Consider the following 15,302-nt stretch of genomic DNA (forward strand, 5'->3'; position numbering starts at 1 on the left):
TTATCTGTATTTGTTTCAGATTTTCAGCATCTGCAGTATTTTGCTTTGGCTTGTGTTCCCTTAGTCTGGGTCAAGGGTCAAGTCCCTTTCCTGATAAATTGCTCATGCTGCTGCTGTCGTCTTCCATGGCAATGCACGGCATTTAAAATATCATTCCTGGTAAATTTTGAGTTAACATTGTAAATAATTTTTTTTCTTTATACATTCTTGGGATCTGGGTGTCACCGGCTTAGCAGCATTTATTGCCCATCCCTAAAAACCCAGAGGGTAGTTAAGAGTGAACAACATTTCTGTGGGTCTGTAGGCCAGATCAGGTAAGGATGGCAGTTTCATTCTCTGAAAGACATTAGTGAACCAGATGTGGTTTTCCAACAATCAACAATTAATTCAAGGCCATTATTAGGTAATTAATTCGAGTTTCTTTTTTAGAATTCAAATTCCACCATTTGCCATGGTGGGATTCCAACACAGAGTCTCTGGATTAACGGTCCAATGAAACTATCAATAGGCAATTGCCTCTGTCATCATTACCCATGTTATAGTGCCAGCAACTTATAACCTCTTCTTGTTTAGTGTTTAATTGTGCGCAGTCACCAAATTGAATACTTTGAAGCTGCTACCATTTTTATAGAATTGTCTAGTACAGAAGAGGTCCTTTAGCCCATCCGTCTGCACCACCAAAAATACCACTAAATCTACATGAGCCCCACATTGCAGCATTTGGCCCTTTAACACTTCTCACACTGAAGCTGTATTGAGTAGCCATCTGTATTCAGAGACTGATTTTTCCTTGATGGTATAGCTATTTGAAACCATGTTGCAATGCCTGTGTGTAAGGAGGAGGGAGGATGAAAATTTTCAAAACAAATCCAGTGACTGCAGAGAACTTGATGTTACATTACAGTGCATTTTATTTCCATTGTGTTTCGATCTTGGGGCTGTTTATAGATTTTAAAAATTGCACAAACTGGTTTCTGGTTCAAGTTGTACAGTGATATTTCCAATAAATAAGGTTAAATATTCATAAAGATTCCATTTTGTTGAAGCTTTTTGATCTGCATTCATCAGGATAATATGCTAGAATAACAATTTAAGGGGCAAAACACAACTTTTCTACTCTGACAGCACAATGCTGCTTTATTAGCAGAGGCATTGCCATGGAGGATGCACCAGGTAATGATTGACAGTAAACTGCCAGGCCTGTACCTAGTCTGCACCTCTTGTCTGTAACAATGTAACGGCCAGCTGTTAGTTCGATGGTCAAGATACTGCCCTGAGAAATCAGAGACAATTTTGGGTTTAAAGTTTAACACCTGGAAGTTAACTGTCAATCATCATTAACTGGTGCATTCTCCATGGTACCACCTCCAATCTGAGTCGACTTGCCAGCTGATCAGCACTTTGCTGTCATACAGCACAAATGTTGGCTTCCCCCTAAATTCACGAATCGTCCAGATGAGTGCAAGATACAAAATTTAGAAAACTTCTTTTTGCTCAGCAGTGCTCCATTTCTGACCTATCGAAAGGTGGTTTATAAATAATGAAATTACACATGAATTATACTGAATACAGTTGAAACGTAGACACATGAAAATTTGGAGCAGGAACCATTTGTCCCATTGCACTAGCTTTACTGTTCAGTATGATAATGACTGACCTCTATCTCAAAGCCATACTTTCTCTTTCCTCCAGCCCTTGATGCCTTTAATGTTTAGAAATATATTCAGTAACATGTCCTCTGTAGGCTTCTGTTAGAGAATTCCACAGGTTCACTGACGTCTGAGTGATAAATGCTTTCCTTGTTGTAAATGGCCTACTTGGTGTCCTGAGACACTGTGACCCTTGTTCTAGAAGCTATCAGCTGCCAACCTTAGCCAGTGGAGACATCATCCCTGCCTCCAGTCTCCCAGCACTGTTAAAAGTTGTGTATGTATCCGTGCAATCCATTCAATTTTATAAACACCAGGGTATACAGGCTGAGTTTACCCAATCTTCTCTTAAACTGACAATCCTGCCTTCCCAGGAATCTGGCTGCACAGCCTTTGTTGCACTCCTTCTGTGACAAGTAGACCCTTTCTTCAGTGAAGAAACCGCAAGTGTGTACAAGTGTTGTCTCACCATGGCCCTACACTGCTGCAAAAGGACCTCCTTGCTCCTTTATCTCGTCGTCCCGCAAGGAAGGCCACCTCACCATTTCCTCTTCCTGAGAATTGGAATTGCTGCTTACTAGAAACGTTTTTGAAGTTAACTTAAATCTATGTAGCTGAAAATTTGGCAATATCTGAATGTCACTTATCTTTCAACGATTATTAAAATAATGGAGGAATGTTTCCGGGTGCTATTGTTTTGCCAAGGCAACAGACATCAATATTGTAATTCCACAGATATTTGTTATATTTTCACTTTGAGTTTCTGGTCGTGGTTGGCGTTGTGCCATAAGGATGACATAGTTTGAGTTATGAGCATCTTATTGAAAGTTTTGGATTAATTCAACCAGGATGTGTATTGAAGCCAGTCCCTGAATTTCTCAATTCACTGGGGCTGTGCTTGGTTCCAAGTCCTGTGCCTTAAGACAACCCAGAATATCCTGCTGGAGCCACTGGGCCATCTGCCAAAATGGATTTTATTTAAATTGAAACTAATAGATGAAGATCATGTTCACTTATAGAAAAATTAAATGTTCAACAAGCTGTATGAAAGAACTTATGGCTTTGTTTCCCATGTTGTATAATAATTATTTTTATTCAGAACTTGTGCCAAGGCAGTTAAGCAGTTTTGCTATTAAGTTAAAATGAAAGATTAGTGAGGCACTGCAGCCTTAATGAAAAGTTTTTTTTAGATTTATTATTGTCATGTGTACCTAGGTACAGTGAAGTTTGTTTTTGCTTTGCATGCAGTGCAGCCAGATAGTACCATATAAAGTGTATTAGGGTAATAGAACAGAGTGAATAAATTGTGCAGAAGGTTGTAGGGAAGGTGCACAGAGTGAGATCAACATTAAATTTAATATAGAGTGCTTCCAGAATTGAAGTTGTATTCGCCTCTTGTTATCAGCTGGCACTGGAGGAAGTAGTGCTTAACATTGTCTTTGCTCATGTCTTATTGAAGTGACACCTGATGGGTTTAGTGGGGCAGGACTTTGTTGTGTGGTATCTTTGCCCTTCTGGTAGGGAGGATTATAAGAATGAGCGAACTTTAATTGTTTTCTGTTGAGTATTTCCCAAGGAAATTTTATGTTGTTTGCAACTATTGTTCTTTTCCAGCCTTATCGATGCCACCCACCGAGATGTTGATGTGCTTCTCCTTCTGTCCAACTGTGCCTACTACGTAGCCTAGTAAGTAAATGGGCCAGCGGGTTTACAACTCTCCTTAAAGTTAACACGTTTCAGTTGGTGGTCACATTAATAAAATCCAGGACTGTGTTTGTTGCTAAGCAGCCCATGAGTGAGTGTTCAATTGTTCACTTGTGTGTGAAGCTGGTTTCAAACCTGACATTGTCTATCCCTCATTTGACAGCTATGACGAAGAGGTTGATAAAGTGAATCAGTATGAAAGAATGAACTTGGAGGATTTGGAGAAGATTGAAATTGGTGAGTCTCTCCCCTCTGGTCACTTTGTCACGGGATGGGGACAGGCTTTCTTTCTTGCCAGTGCTACAGCTCAAATTCCTCTCTGAATTTGCCTTACCTTGGTGTCGTCATTCTCACCCTTGCTTAGAAAAGCAGGTTGATCTCCATGTAACACTGCAGTTCTTTCCTGTGCATGCTTCTGCTTATCAGAAAAGTTATGTGTATGTGTGTATAAGTAGCTCTTGCACTCAAAACCTGAGAGTTTTATTTTAAATTCATGTTGTAATGTGTTGCAGTTTTCAGTGATATTGGTGTAAGACAGTCCAAGATGCTTTTACCATACTTGGAACAGTTTAATGTCATAGTAAGATCCTCGCAGAAGCCAATAACTTTAAGGTATTTGAATTTGCAGTGGTCCACTTAAAGGAATTACACAAGAAGACTTCACATTGGAAGATTTTTATTATAATGAATGAGCAAAAATCCAATATAAAGTGAACACTAATAGGGAACTAACAGCAACAAATTTCAGAAAGATCAGCTTTGTCACAGTAGCCATGAATTTCAGGCAAAATAAATTCCTAAGTAGAAAGTAGATAGTTTAAATAAGCAACTAAAATGGCAGTTGAAAAGTGCCATGCAACAGAGCTAACTAAAAACCTTTTATGCCTTTCTTGTTGAGAAGTAGAGCTAGACAGGCGGTCATTTAGGCTTTACATCCTGCTTACTACGCAAGTTGGTATATGTCAAAGCAGTTGGATTGAACAGACACTGAATTTGATTAGCCTATGGTGGCCTCACAAACCCAAAGGTGGCCTTGGTGAAATTTGACAAGGGGGGAATGAATCAAAAGCCTTTTGGCCTGCATCTTCCTTCTCTCTCAGCCTGTTTGTGGGTAGGCTTTTGGGAAGGCTGGAGGGCGGTGAGAACATGTCTGTCTCAGTCATGTTTTGGCTCACAGCATGCCTACTGGACGATTATAAGTGTTTTGATTTTTTTTCAATAGGAAACCAGGGCAGATTGTTTTTCCATAATGTTTTCCGAATTGTTAAATGGCACCCACTAATTCTGTTGTGATGTACTGGTGTTGATGTATCTGGTTTATGCTTGGGATTGAGTGACCATGCTTCCTGGTTTTGGCTAAGAGTTCAGAGGCATGTTGATCCATGGGAATAGACAATAGGGTTAAGAAAGTCCAGTGACAATTATGAAGTGCATTGGTAAAGACATATCTGGAGTATTGTGTACAGTTTTGATCCCTTCATGCATACTTGCTGTGGAGGGCACGCAACTAAGATATACTTGACTGGTTCCTGGAATGAATAGATTCATGTGTGAAAAGAGTTTGAGTAGATTAGACATAGATTCCCTGGAGCTGGGAAGACAGAGGTGGAATACATGTAAAATGCTTAAGATGCTTGACAGGTTGCAGCTGAAAGCTTCTCCTGCCTGGCAAATATGGATGGGGGTGGCGGGTGCCGGGTTAAACTGGGGTGGACAAGGTCAGTAGTTACGTGACACTAGGTTGTAGTCCAATAGGTTTATTTGAAATCTCAAGCTTTCTGAGCTCTGCTCCTTTGTTAGGAGAACCTGGAACATAGTCTCAGGAGAAGGGGTTCAGCAACTCAAATAAGTGTAAATGTTTGCAATTCTGTCCTCTGAGAGCCATCAATCAGAATATTCAAGACCGAGATCAACAGATTGGTTATTAGGGGAGTTAGGAGATGTGCAGAAAAGTAGCATTGAGGTCGCTCAGTCATGAATGTAGTGAATGATGGGAGAGGCTTGAAGGGGCCAGTTGACCTATACCAGCTCTTAACGCTTATGCTCTTGGCCTTCAGGCACTCTCTTAATTTGGGTGCAGCACTGATTTCTGTCCCCTGATCAAACATGGTACTATGACAAACATTGATCAATCTATTGTTTTCCACATTCACCAAGAGAGAAAACAGGTTTGTTAATAATTGCAATTATCAGTGTGTTTGAATTGGCTAATTAATGTGTTTTTCCTAACAGTCAAATATACAGCACAAAATGGTCATCAGGAATTGGTAGCATCGTGACTTCAAATTTTGCTCTCCCCCCTGCCACATCCTTGTAGTTTGGTTGTCGACATTATCCTCTGAGAGAGGTTGTCAATCCGTGACCAAGAGTGGGGAAAATTTTCTCTCTCTCTCTGTCTCTCTCTCTCTCTCTCTCTCTCTGTGTGTCTCTCTCTCTCTCTCTCTGTCTCTCTCTCAAAGATCTCTTTGATCCTCTTGGAATTGAAACCAGCTCTGAAGATCATAGAATTCATTTTCTGATGGGGATGTCTCCCAGTCCCTCTTGAAAGAACATAAGTTTGTACATATTCTCTCCATGATGCAACTGCTTTCTTCATCCAGTGAGAAACCATTTTGAATATCTTCTGATACATAATTTAATCTGATCTCCTTGTGTTGTAGCCACTAACCGATAGGGTACTTCCAACCATCTTGCCCTTCAAGTTGCAACATGTTTTGATTTATGCAATGAATTGTCTTTTGCTGTTTTAAATGCCATTGTTCAGGTGTCTATTAGAAGGCCTTAACTACTTCTAAACAGCTTGCTTAGAAAACCATTCTGTGCGTTAAACGTCTTAAGTCTCCAAGAGCCCTGTCTGTTCCATTCCCTTAATTTTGACGAAAAACAAACTCTTTGCAACATTCTGCTTCTCCCCAGCAGCATCTTCTTGCTATTCATCCCTCAATAGCAGCTGTTCCTTTTCTGTGAGATGCTTAAAAAATGTTCAGACTCTCACTTAACATTTTAATGGTTTACTATTTGAGTTTCTGTTACAGTGCAGGTAGTAGGTTGGTTCAAGATGGCAGCTGATTGCTACCTTCTCTGGGACAGTTAAAGATGGATGATGAGTGTTAGACCAGCCAGAGAAACTCTTATCCATTGAATAAATAAAAATACTTTATTGATACTTTCTTTTCGCATTTAGCTCTCTGCTTTTGATTTGAATATCTCAAAAGCAAGAGTCAAAATTTCAAAAGTCTAATGTTTGTAAAATTCACATTGATTTTTAAAGGGAAATCCAAAAGTTTACCATCATAAATTGTAAGTGTGCCTGACTTTACAGCTCAACTCTAATGTTACTTATAAAGTGCAAAATAGATGAGTTATTTTCAGCTACTGCATTTGGCATCTGAAGAACTTCAAATTACAGGCTCCATTTCAAAGTTGCTTTCTTGTCAAAAATGTATCCTGAAAGGTTTTGTGATTTACAGCCTCTCAATGTGGAATAGTGGCAGGGTTTTAGTCAGTAGCCTTTCACCTTTTGAACAGATTAAATTGCAGTTTGTACAAGAATTTGAGGAAATTTGATGCATTTGTTTTGTATTCTATAGAGTTCAAGCTAGTTTTAATTAGGATAAAATGGGAAATGAGGTCAGAGAAAGAAGCTTGCTTTTATGTTAATTGATCCTTTTTTTTGAAGAAAAAGGAATTGTACATTTTGAATCTACCTAATTATCACAGCAGTGTATTGTTAAGTTAGCTGTTTGGCTACAGCTATAGGACATAATATATTTTAATCGCTAAAATCTTTGAGACAGTCATCCAGAGAAGCATTATAACATCACTGAAGTTGAGAAACAAACAGAGCTTTAAGGGAAAAGAGATAGTGTCTGCGACAGTATTAGGTGAATGCTCATTGCCCTGCACCAAGTAATGGAATTTTGGGAAATGGAGGATGAGGGTGGAGTGAAATGGAGTAGATGAGAAATTAGAGGTAATTCCAAGTTCAGTTTGGTTCATGATGGTGTGAGAAGGTACTGTTAGTGAAGGTTAGGGAATATGATGGGAGCAAAAGAGGTGGAGAAAATTGAGAGAGAGAATGGGAACAGAGCCACGTAATGTCCCATTTTTCCCTGCTACTTTTGCTCCGGTTGCAGCTTGCAAGCCTGATTGGCTCTTATTTCCCGCCATGCTGTAAATCCCATCTTACAGCTTGCCACCTAGCAGAAAGAAAAAGACAAACAGAAGCAGATGAGGGCAGGACACCAAAAAAACTTTTAGGAGAGAGCAATAGAAAGAAGAGAATAAGTTAAAGAAAAGAATCCTTGAGAGTAACACACAGACAACAGATGGGCAAGAGATTGACTGACTCGTTGACTCTGAATAACATTTCAAACAAGTGAAACATTGAAAATAAGATCTATAGTGTGTCATTTTCTACTTCATGCAATTGTGGCTGTTCTTGGACTTCACCTTCTCTTCTGTGTAGTCCTCTGATACCCTTTGTTCCCCTAGAGACCAAAACACACACTTTCCTACCTTTGATACTTTCAAACTTACACCGTCCCTTTGAGTGAGACTGTTGCCCTTGTTGCCCTCCTGCTGAACACTCTCTGCTGATCTTCTCCTGCTGAACACTCTCTGCTCATTCCTGAAGAAGGGCCTGTGCCCGAAACGTCGAATCTCCTGTTCCCTGGATGCTGCCTGACCTGCTGTGCTGTTCCAGCAATAAAGTTTCAACTTGTTAGAAATTCCCTGGTCAGGTGGAAACAATCTGTAAGTCTACCGTGTTAAACTCTTCAGAATCTTGTAGCCTCAATGAGATCACCCCTCACTTTTTTAAACTCCGCATCGGCCGAGTTTATACAACCTCTCAATTTAGGACAGTTTTTCATCCTAGGGATCAATTTATTGAACCTTTGCTGTACTGCCTTTAATAAATATAACAATAAAACTGCTCTCAGTATTCCAGAGCCACCAAACCTTGTAATGCGTACAAACTGAAACAGCTATAACAATACTGGAATATATTAAGTGTGAGATTTTTAGAATCCTTGTGTTTTCTTCTTTGTGACCAATAAAGATAAAAACCAATATTGTGATTTTTTCTTTATTAAATCAAAAGGTCCAGAACCAACTTTCTTTGGTAAACCCAAGTTTACTTGTATGAGGCTGCACTACAAACACAGTGGAACTAGTGGATACTTTCATACGCTCAGAGCTGTGACACGAAACCCTGAGGAGGATGGGAAAGGTAATGTCTCTCTACTGTTTCCTTCTGTGATGTGTTGAGATTGTTGCAATGTCAGATTTGATCCATTAACACCTGGAATGTTGCATCATGGGAAGTGTTCTCTGTTCAGAAACAAACCAGCATGTTTTTTTTATTCGTGATCCCTCATTATACACCATTTGGTAAAAGATCCTTCAAGTGACAGTGCATTTGACAGCTTTATCCAAAATCTGTACTTTGGAAAAAAAAAATAAGTTCCAATAAATGTGCCTGTGTAACAAACACATGCAGGATTTAATCTTTGAGACCTTGAGACTTGCAGTTGATTTTTTTTTCCCCCCACCTGATCATTGGAGGTATTTTTTCAATGGCTGTAAGTTAATGTTTAAAGCTTAATATTAAAATTTAGCTGTTCATTTACTGAAATTATCACGTTCTTTACCACTCTTGCCTGTCCTACTTCAAAAAAAAGTAACCCTTCCATTTGATCACCAACTTGTAACATTAGAGTGGGCAGGCAAAAGCTACCTGGCCAAGAGTTGGAGAACTCAGTGGCTTAATGTGATGGATTTTTATGTTTTTCTCTCCTGATCAATATTATGTCCTCTGAGTATATACTCCATTGGCCAGTCATCAAATGTGAACCTCTGAAAGTGTTTTGATTATGGAATAAAGGGAAGCATAGATAGGCCTGTCTACTCAAAACCACCTTGTGGACTTAATTACAATGGAAATTTGGATTAGTAACAAGCAGGGCCTTTTGTGTTTAATAGCCTTATTCCACCTGCTCTACTTTGTGGGTGGCACGGTGGCACAGTGGTTAGCACTGCTGCCTCACAGCGCCAGAGACCCGGGTTCAATTCCCGCCTCAGGCGACTGACTGTGTGGAGTTTGCACGTTCTCCCCGTGTCTGCGTGGGTTTCCTCCGGGTGCTCCGGTTTCCTCCCACAGTCCAAAAATGTGCAGGGGTCAGGTGAATTGGCCATGCTAAATTGCCCGTAGTGTTAGGTAAGGGGTAAATGTATGGGTGGGTTGCGCTTCGGCGGGGCGGTGTGGACTTGTTGGGCCGAAGGGCCTGTTTCCACACTGTAAGTAATCTAATCTAATCTAATCTAATCTAATCTAATCTAACTTCTATTGTTTATCCTGTTCAGCCTGCTGAACCTGTCCAAATGTAATGCTTTCCCCTCACCTGAGAGAGAGACTGGCCCTAATCATTTCTGGGCTAGAAGGAGAAAAACCAAGAATCCTCCCCTGTTTTGACACTGAAGTATCCACACATGTTTCCTGGATGAGGGTAAAATTGGACTTCACTGCATTAATCAGGCTGTTGCCATACCATCCTGGTGTGTGCGCACAGGACAGCAATTAGCTAAGTACCTGAGGATTGCTGGTACTGAGAATTGTTTCGGTCAAAACAAAATTGAAAACGTTTAGCGACAGGTTTGTAACATGTTTAAAAAGGTTACTGCCTCCCCAAATGACTCATTAAGTCATCTAATTATTAGCTGAGTTTATATGAATTAAGAATATTTCTGCTTCACACCTCCCTGCCCACCCCAACCCATGTACACTCAAAATCACCACCTGTGCTTCCACAGTGGAAGAACTGCCACACACAAACCCTCATGCTGTTATGGAGTGGCTTTCTGCTTAGCCACCTCGAATGGGGTATCATGGGAAATTTACGTTGGTTACAATTTCAAAATGGTCTGCCATACTTGCCAACATGGTATATGTATGTGGAAGAATTTGGGTAAGGCATTAATAGGCTATGAACAATAGAAATAATACTTTAATGAAACCTGAAGAAGTTCATAATTATCTCTAAGATGTTCTTGTAAGTAATACTTGACAGTGTTTTAATTGGCTTGCAGATACCCTTCAGTGCATCGCTGAGATGCTTCAACTTACAAAACAGAACCTGGGATTAGATGTGTCAATTGTAGAGAAGAAGTTAGAAAGGTGAGTTGGAATTATGACAGTTTTAATTAGCTTGTTAATATTGCCTCTGCAAGCAGGCATTAACTAAGAACAAAGCAAGAGAATAATTCTATGTTCTGAGCTTTCTGAATATCAGCTGTATTCTGATTGCCAGTTTTGCTTTCATAACTACGTCTTGGGGAAAATAAAACTGACTACTTAATGAAATGATGTTTGTGAACGTGGAGAGTGAAGCTTTGTTTCAGTTCTGTGATTTAGAAAATGATGCCCTCATTGTTCCATAAGGACTTTCTACACTCCTCCCATTTTCCTATTCTCTTTTCTATTTTCTTCTGTCTTTCACTTTATTGCCGTTATCTTGAGAGCTTCATGTGATTTTGTTTTTAAATTGCTTTTTCTTCTGTAGTGAGGAAAATCTTGTGATAACCCTGAGCCCCATTGTTCATGATTTTTCAATTCATTGAAAAACACTGCAATTTAGCCACTTGAAGCTTAATTCTGGAATTCATTTTTATATCCCTCAGTTTTCACTTCCACTTTCAAAGGTCATTGCTATAATTTTCCATTTCTGATATATTCTGATGAATTTTTGTTCTTTTTGACGCAGTATATTTTTCTGTAAATAGGCAGTGCCCAGACCTACATGCTAAACTGCTTCAGTGACCCAGAACACTTGATTGGGGAATGTTTAAAGTGCTCAATCCATTTGCTTTTTGTTTCCTTTCCCCTTTTGTTCCCACCTTTTGAAAGATGTGGTTCATCACTTTGAAAAGGCTGCCATATTGGTTATACTGTCTTTGACTGTTCTTTGTTCACCCTGCCCTATTAATTTGTTTCTAGAATCTTCTTTTGGACGTTTCCTGATTTGGCATTGCCAGGGAATTTTAGTATCATTCCTCTGATTTAAATTTGGATAAACAATGTGAACATGACCCAGCCAAGCAAAACCATCTCATTAAAATGATGGGTAGTAAGCTAACAAAGAAAATGAAATACCTATATCTTTCTCCTTTTTTTAAAAGAAACTTTTTCAGCAGGCAGGTACCTCGATAACGGTGTTCTGTTTCAATGTGAGATTCACACTGTGGACACCGCCTCCCTGTATATAGTTGGATGTAAATTTTAAAGGAAAGCTATGTCTATCAATGGTATGGCCTAATTCTTTACTGGAGAATCACATTGTCTACAAACATGCACCTGCTGTTTACAATGTGCTGTGACTTCAACCTGAGCTTGCAAAATCTTGGTATAGATCTTAATTTTCCACAGAGGTGGGAATATTTAATTAATTAATACTTGGCAACAAAAGGCTGTATGGTTACACTCGGCTCTCAGATCATGAACCCCAAATCCCTACTTGTTGGTTAATTGTATGCACAGTGCTTTGGGTTACTTAAAAATTGCAGCTGTGTTTTAAAGATCTATAAAAAATCTTTAAACTTGGAATCAGGAATTCTTGAAGCTGCATGTTTTAACTGCATTGACTTGAGGTGCAACAACATCTTAATGTCAGAGTTGTCATTTTTTAAAAATCCTGCAGTGGTGTCTTATATTACCTTCTCCAGTGCTTCCTTTTGCCCTGGGGTGTTTTGAGATCTCTCGGCTCCTCCATTGGAGTCTCTTCCACATTCCTGATTTTAATCATCTCACCATTGCAATTTGTTGTTGATGCTCTGAAATTGTCTCCTTGAGAAATCTTACCTCCGTCTGTGCTTTCCTCTTGTTTTAAAAAAAAAGCTCTTCAAACCCACCTCGCTCCAACCTTTTGGTCATTTGACCCATAATCTCCTTTATATGGCTAAGAGCCAAAATTGTGCTTCATTCAAGTGCCTTGAGATGTTTTTACTTTGTTGAAAACTTGAAATTTATACAGTATTTCTGTGGATGAGCATGATTGCTTTCATCCTACGTTTTGACTGGTTTGCGTAACTGCTGTCATACCAGGAGGGATATCAGAGCTGAAGCATGGGTGAAGATATCTTAACTGCATAGTGAATAGTTGGAGACTGAGTAAGAGGAAGAATGGCATTTACCAGCTGCTATTTTCCACATAATGATATTACTCAGTGTTCAGCTTTCTGTTTATCGGAATATCCAGTAGAGAATGGTGATTTGTGCATGTGTAATTCTCAGTTTCTGTAATGTTTTGATCTTCTGGCGTCTTAAAATGAGAAAAGCTCTGAGCCTGCCCTCAGCAGAGATTTGCAGACAGAGTCTGACACTTTCCTGGGTAAACCCTGCCTCTTTCTTGGATTTTCTCCATGTTCACTGCAATCTGCCAGGACAAAGAAATGATCTGTCGTCTTTTTTGTTCCTCCATCCTGAAAGACCCCCATTGGGGCATCCAACTGTTCCAAGAGACTTCAACTTTTCACCTGGACAGCTTTGTTTGAAAGCTTGATCCAGATATTTGATTATTGGCTTTTCATTTGAACTTTATGCCTTGTTCCCACCTTTATTTTTAAAAAGTATTGTTATGCTCATTTTTCTTTCACACTCATGATGCATAGCTAGAGACTACATTGACTGCTGGTCTGCTTTTTATTTTAAATAAAGTACACTGAGGTGATAGAATCTTCAATGAGAGCTAACTCCTCAGTTTTCAGTGAGGTGCCTGTGTGTTGAAAATCTTGTATGCAATCCAATGACATTAAACTGCTCCAATATTTACTCAGGGATCATTACTAATATCAATCATAAATAAATTTAATGTTGTTAATGGCTTGGAGTTGACTTTGAAGAAAATTTCCTGTAAAGATGTAGTGACCTTTGCATACCTTTTCAACCTTCTGTAGTAGCTTTCTGGCATTCAAAAGTAGTGCTGTCATTAAATAGACGAAATAGCCAGTCTCATTGAAGAATTCTCTCACACAGCAGAGCATGAAGTGAAACTCTCTCGTTAACCTTCAGTTTTTCAAATATCAGGATAAAGATTGGGCTTAAGGTAGAAGCTAACATTTCTACATTTCTCTAAAAAATGTTCATATTTAAAATGTCTTTGAAGAGGTGACAAGTAGGTTAGACCGGGGAAACCCAGTGGATGTGGTCTATCTAGACTTCCAAAAGGCCTTTGATAAGGTGCCACACGGGAGGCTGTTGAGTAAGGTGAGGGCCCATGGTGTTCAAGGTGAGCTACAGGCATGGATTGAGGATTGGCTGTCTGACAGAAGGCAGAGAGTTGGAATAAGAGGTTCTTTTTTGGAATGGCAGTCGGTGACAAGCGGTGTCCCGCAGGGTTCGGTGTTGGGGCCGCAGCTTTTCACGTTATATATTAATGATATGGATGAAGGGACTGGGGGCGTTCTAGCGAAGTTTGCCGATGATACGAAGATAGGTGGAAAGGCAGGTAGTACTGAGGAAGTGGGGAGGCTGCAGAAGGATCTAGACAGTTTGGGGGAGTGGTCCAGGAAATGGCTGATGAAGTTCAATGTGAGCAAATGCGAGGTCTTGCACTTTGGAAAAAAGAATGCAAGCATGGACTACTTTCTAAACGGTGAGAAAATTCATAAAGCCAAAGTACAAAGGGATCTGGGAGTGCTAGTCGAGGATTCTCTAAAGGTAAACATGCAGGTTGAATCCGTGATTAAGAAAGCGAATGCAATGTTGTCATTTTATCTCAAGAGGGTTGGAATATAAAAGCAGCGATGTGCTACTGAGACTTTATAAAGCTCTGGTTAGGCCCCATTTGGAGTACTGTGTCCAGTTTTGGGCCCCACACCTCAAGAAGGACATACTGGCACTGGAGCGTGTCCAGCGGAGATTCACAAGGATGATCCCTGGAATGGTAAGTCTAAATACGAGGAACGGCTGAGGATCCTGGGATTGTACTCATTGGAGTTTAGAAGGTAAAGGGGAGATCTAATAGAAACTTACGAGATAATACATGGCTTGGAAAGGGTGGACGCTAAGAAATTGTTTCCGTTAGGCGGGGAGACTAGGACCCGTGGACACAGCCTTAAAATTAGAGGGGGTCAATTCAGATCAGAAACGCGGAGACATTTCTTCAGCCTGTGGAATTCATTGTCGTGGAGGCCGGGACGCTAAATGTCTTCAAGGCAGAGATTGATAAATTCTTGATGTCACAGGGAATTAAGGGTTACGGGGAGAATGCGGGTAAGTGGAGTTGAAATGCCCATCAGCCATGATTAAATGGCGGAGTGGACTCGATGGGCCGAATGGCCTTCCTTCCACTCCTATGTCTTATGTAAGGAATTTTTAAATCATGATGGGGTTTTGCAGGAATAAGGAGATTGTTAATAATTGATTTGGTACACTGTTTAAAATCTTATTTTAACAAGGTGTTGCTTTTTTGGGGATCCTTAACTGAACAGAGTGGAAGATCACGATCGATTCTAATTGGTTTTTCATTTCTGATGTTTTCTCCATACATGGGGTAGTGGGGAATCGCAACTGGATTTTTCATATATTATCTAGTTTCCATTTGCCGGTGATTTATCACTTTGACAGCTGTAATGATGGCGAATGCTAGTGGCTTCACAGATTGCAAACACAGAATCAGGGCAATCAGTTTTAGTTCAGTTTCTTCTCAGACTCTTCCTTTAAAAACCTAATTTTGATGCCTATAAAAATATTTATTCCCCTCACTTCTCAACCATTTTCTAATCTCAAAGTGAAAGAAAAAGTCAAGTTGTTGCAGTTTTTCATCTGTTAAACACAAGTTTTAAGTGTTTTCTGATTGGGAATAGTATTGTCATACGCATACAAATAAGACAGATGCTTTCCAGGTTCATTTAAAGTATATTTCTAATTTTGAAATCAGTGTAGCATCTGGC

General features: G+C 39.7%; 1 protein-coding gene across 2 annotated transcripts in view; it reads left to right on the forward strand.

Moving 5' to 3' along the window:
* Window positions 1-15,302, forward strand: part of inpp5f (inositol polyphosphate-5-phosphatase F) — a 204,599-nt gene that overhangs the window by 185,545 nt on the left and 3,752 nt on the right. For both annotated transcript variants that reach the window (XM_043712705.2, XM_043712703.2), the window contains exons 16-19: window positions 3,264-3,335; window positions 3,517-3,590; window positions 8,458-8,586; window positions 10,443-10,530. In XM_043712705.2, the coding sequence (XP_043568640.2) occupies window positions 3,264-3,335; window positions 3,517-3,590; window positions 8,458-8,586; window positions 10,443-10,530 (363 nt within the window). The remainder of the gene's footprint in view (window positions 1-3,263; window positions 3,336-3,516; window positions 3,591-8,457; window positions 8,587-10,442; window positions 10,531-15,302) is intronic.

Source organism: Chiloscyllium plagiosum, unplaced genomic scaffold (assembly GCF_037043375.1).
Source record: "Chiloscyllium plagiosum isolate Xiang-an unplaced genomic scaffold, Cpla_swu_hap1 HiC_scaffold_22, whole genome shotgun sequence".
Lineage (NCBI taxonomy): Eukaryota > Metazoa > Chordata > Chondrichthyes > Orectolobiformes > Hemiscylliidae > Chiloscyllium > Chiloscyllium plagiosum.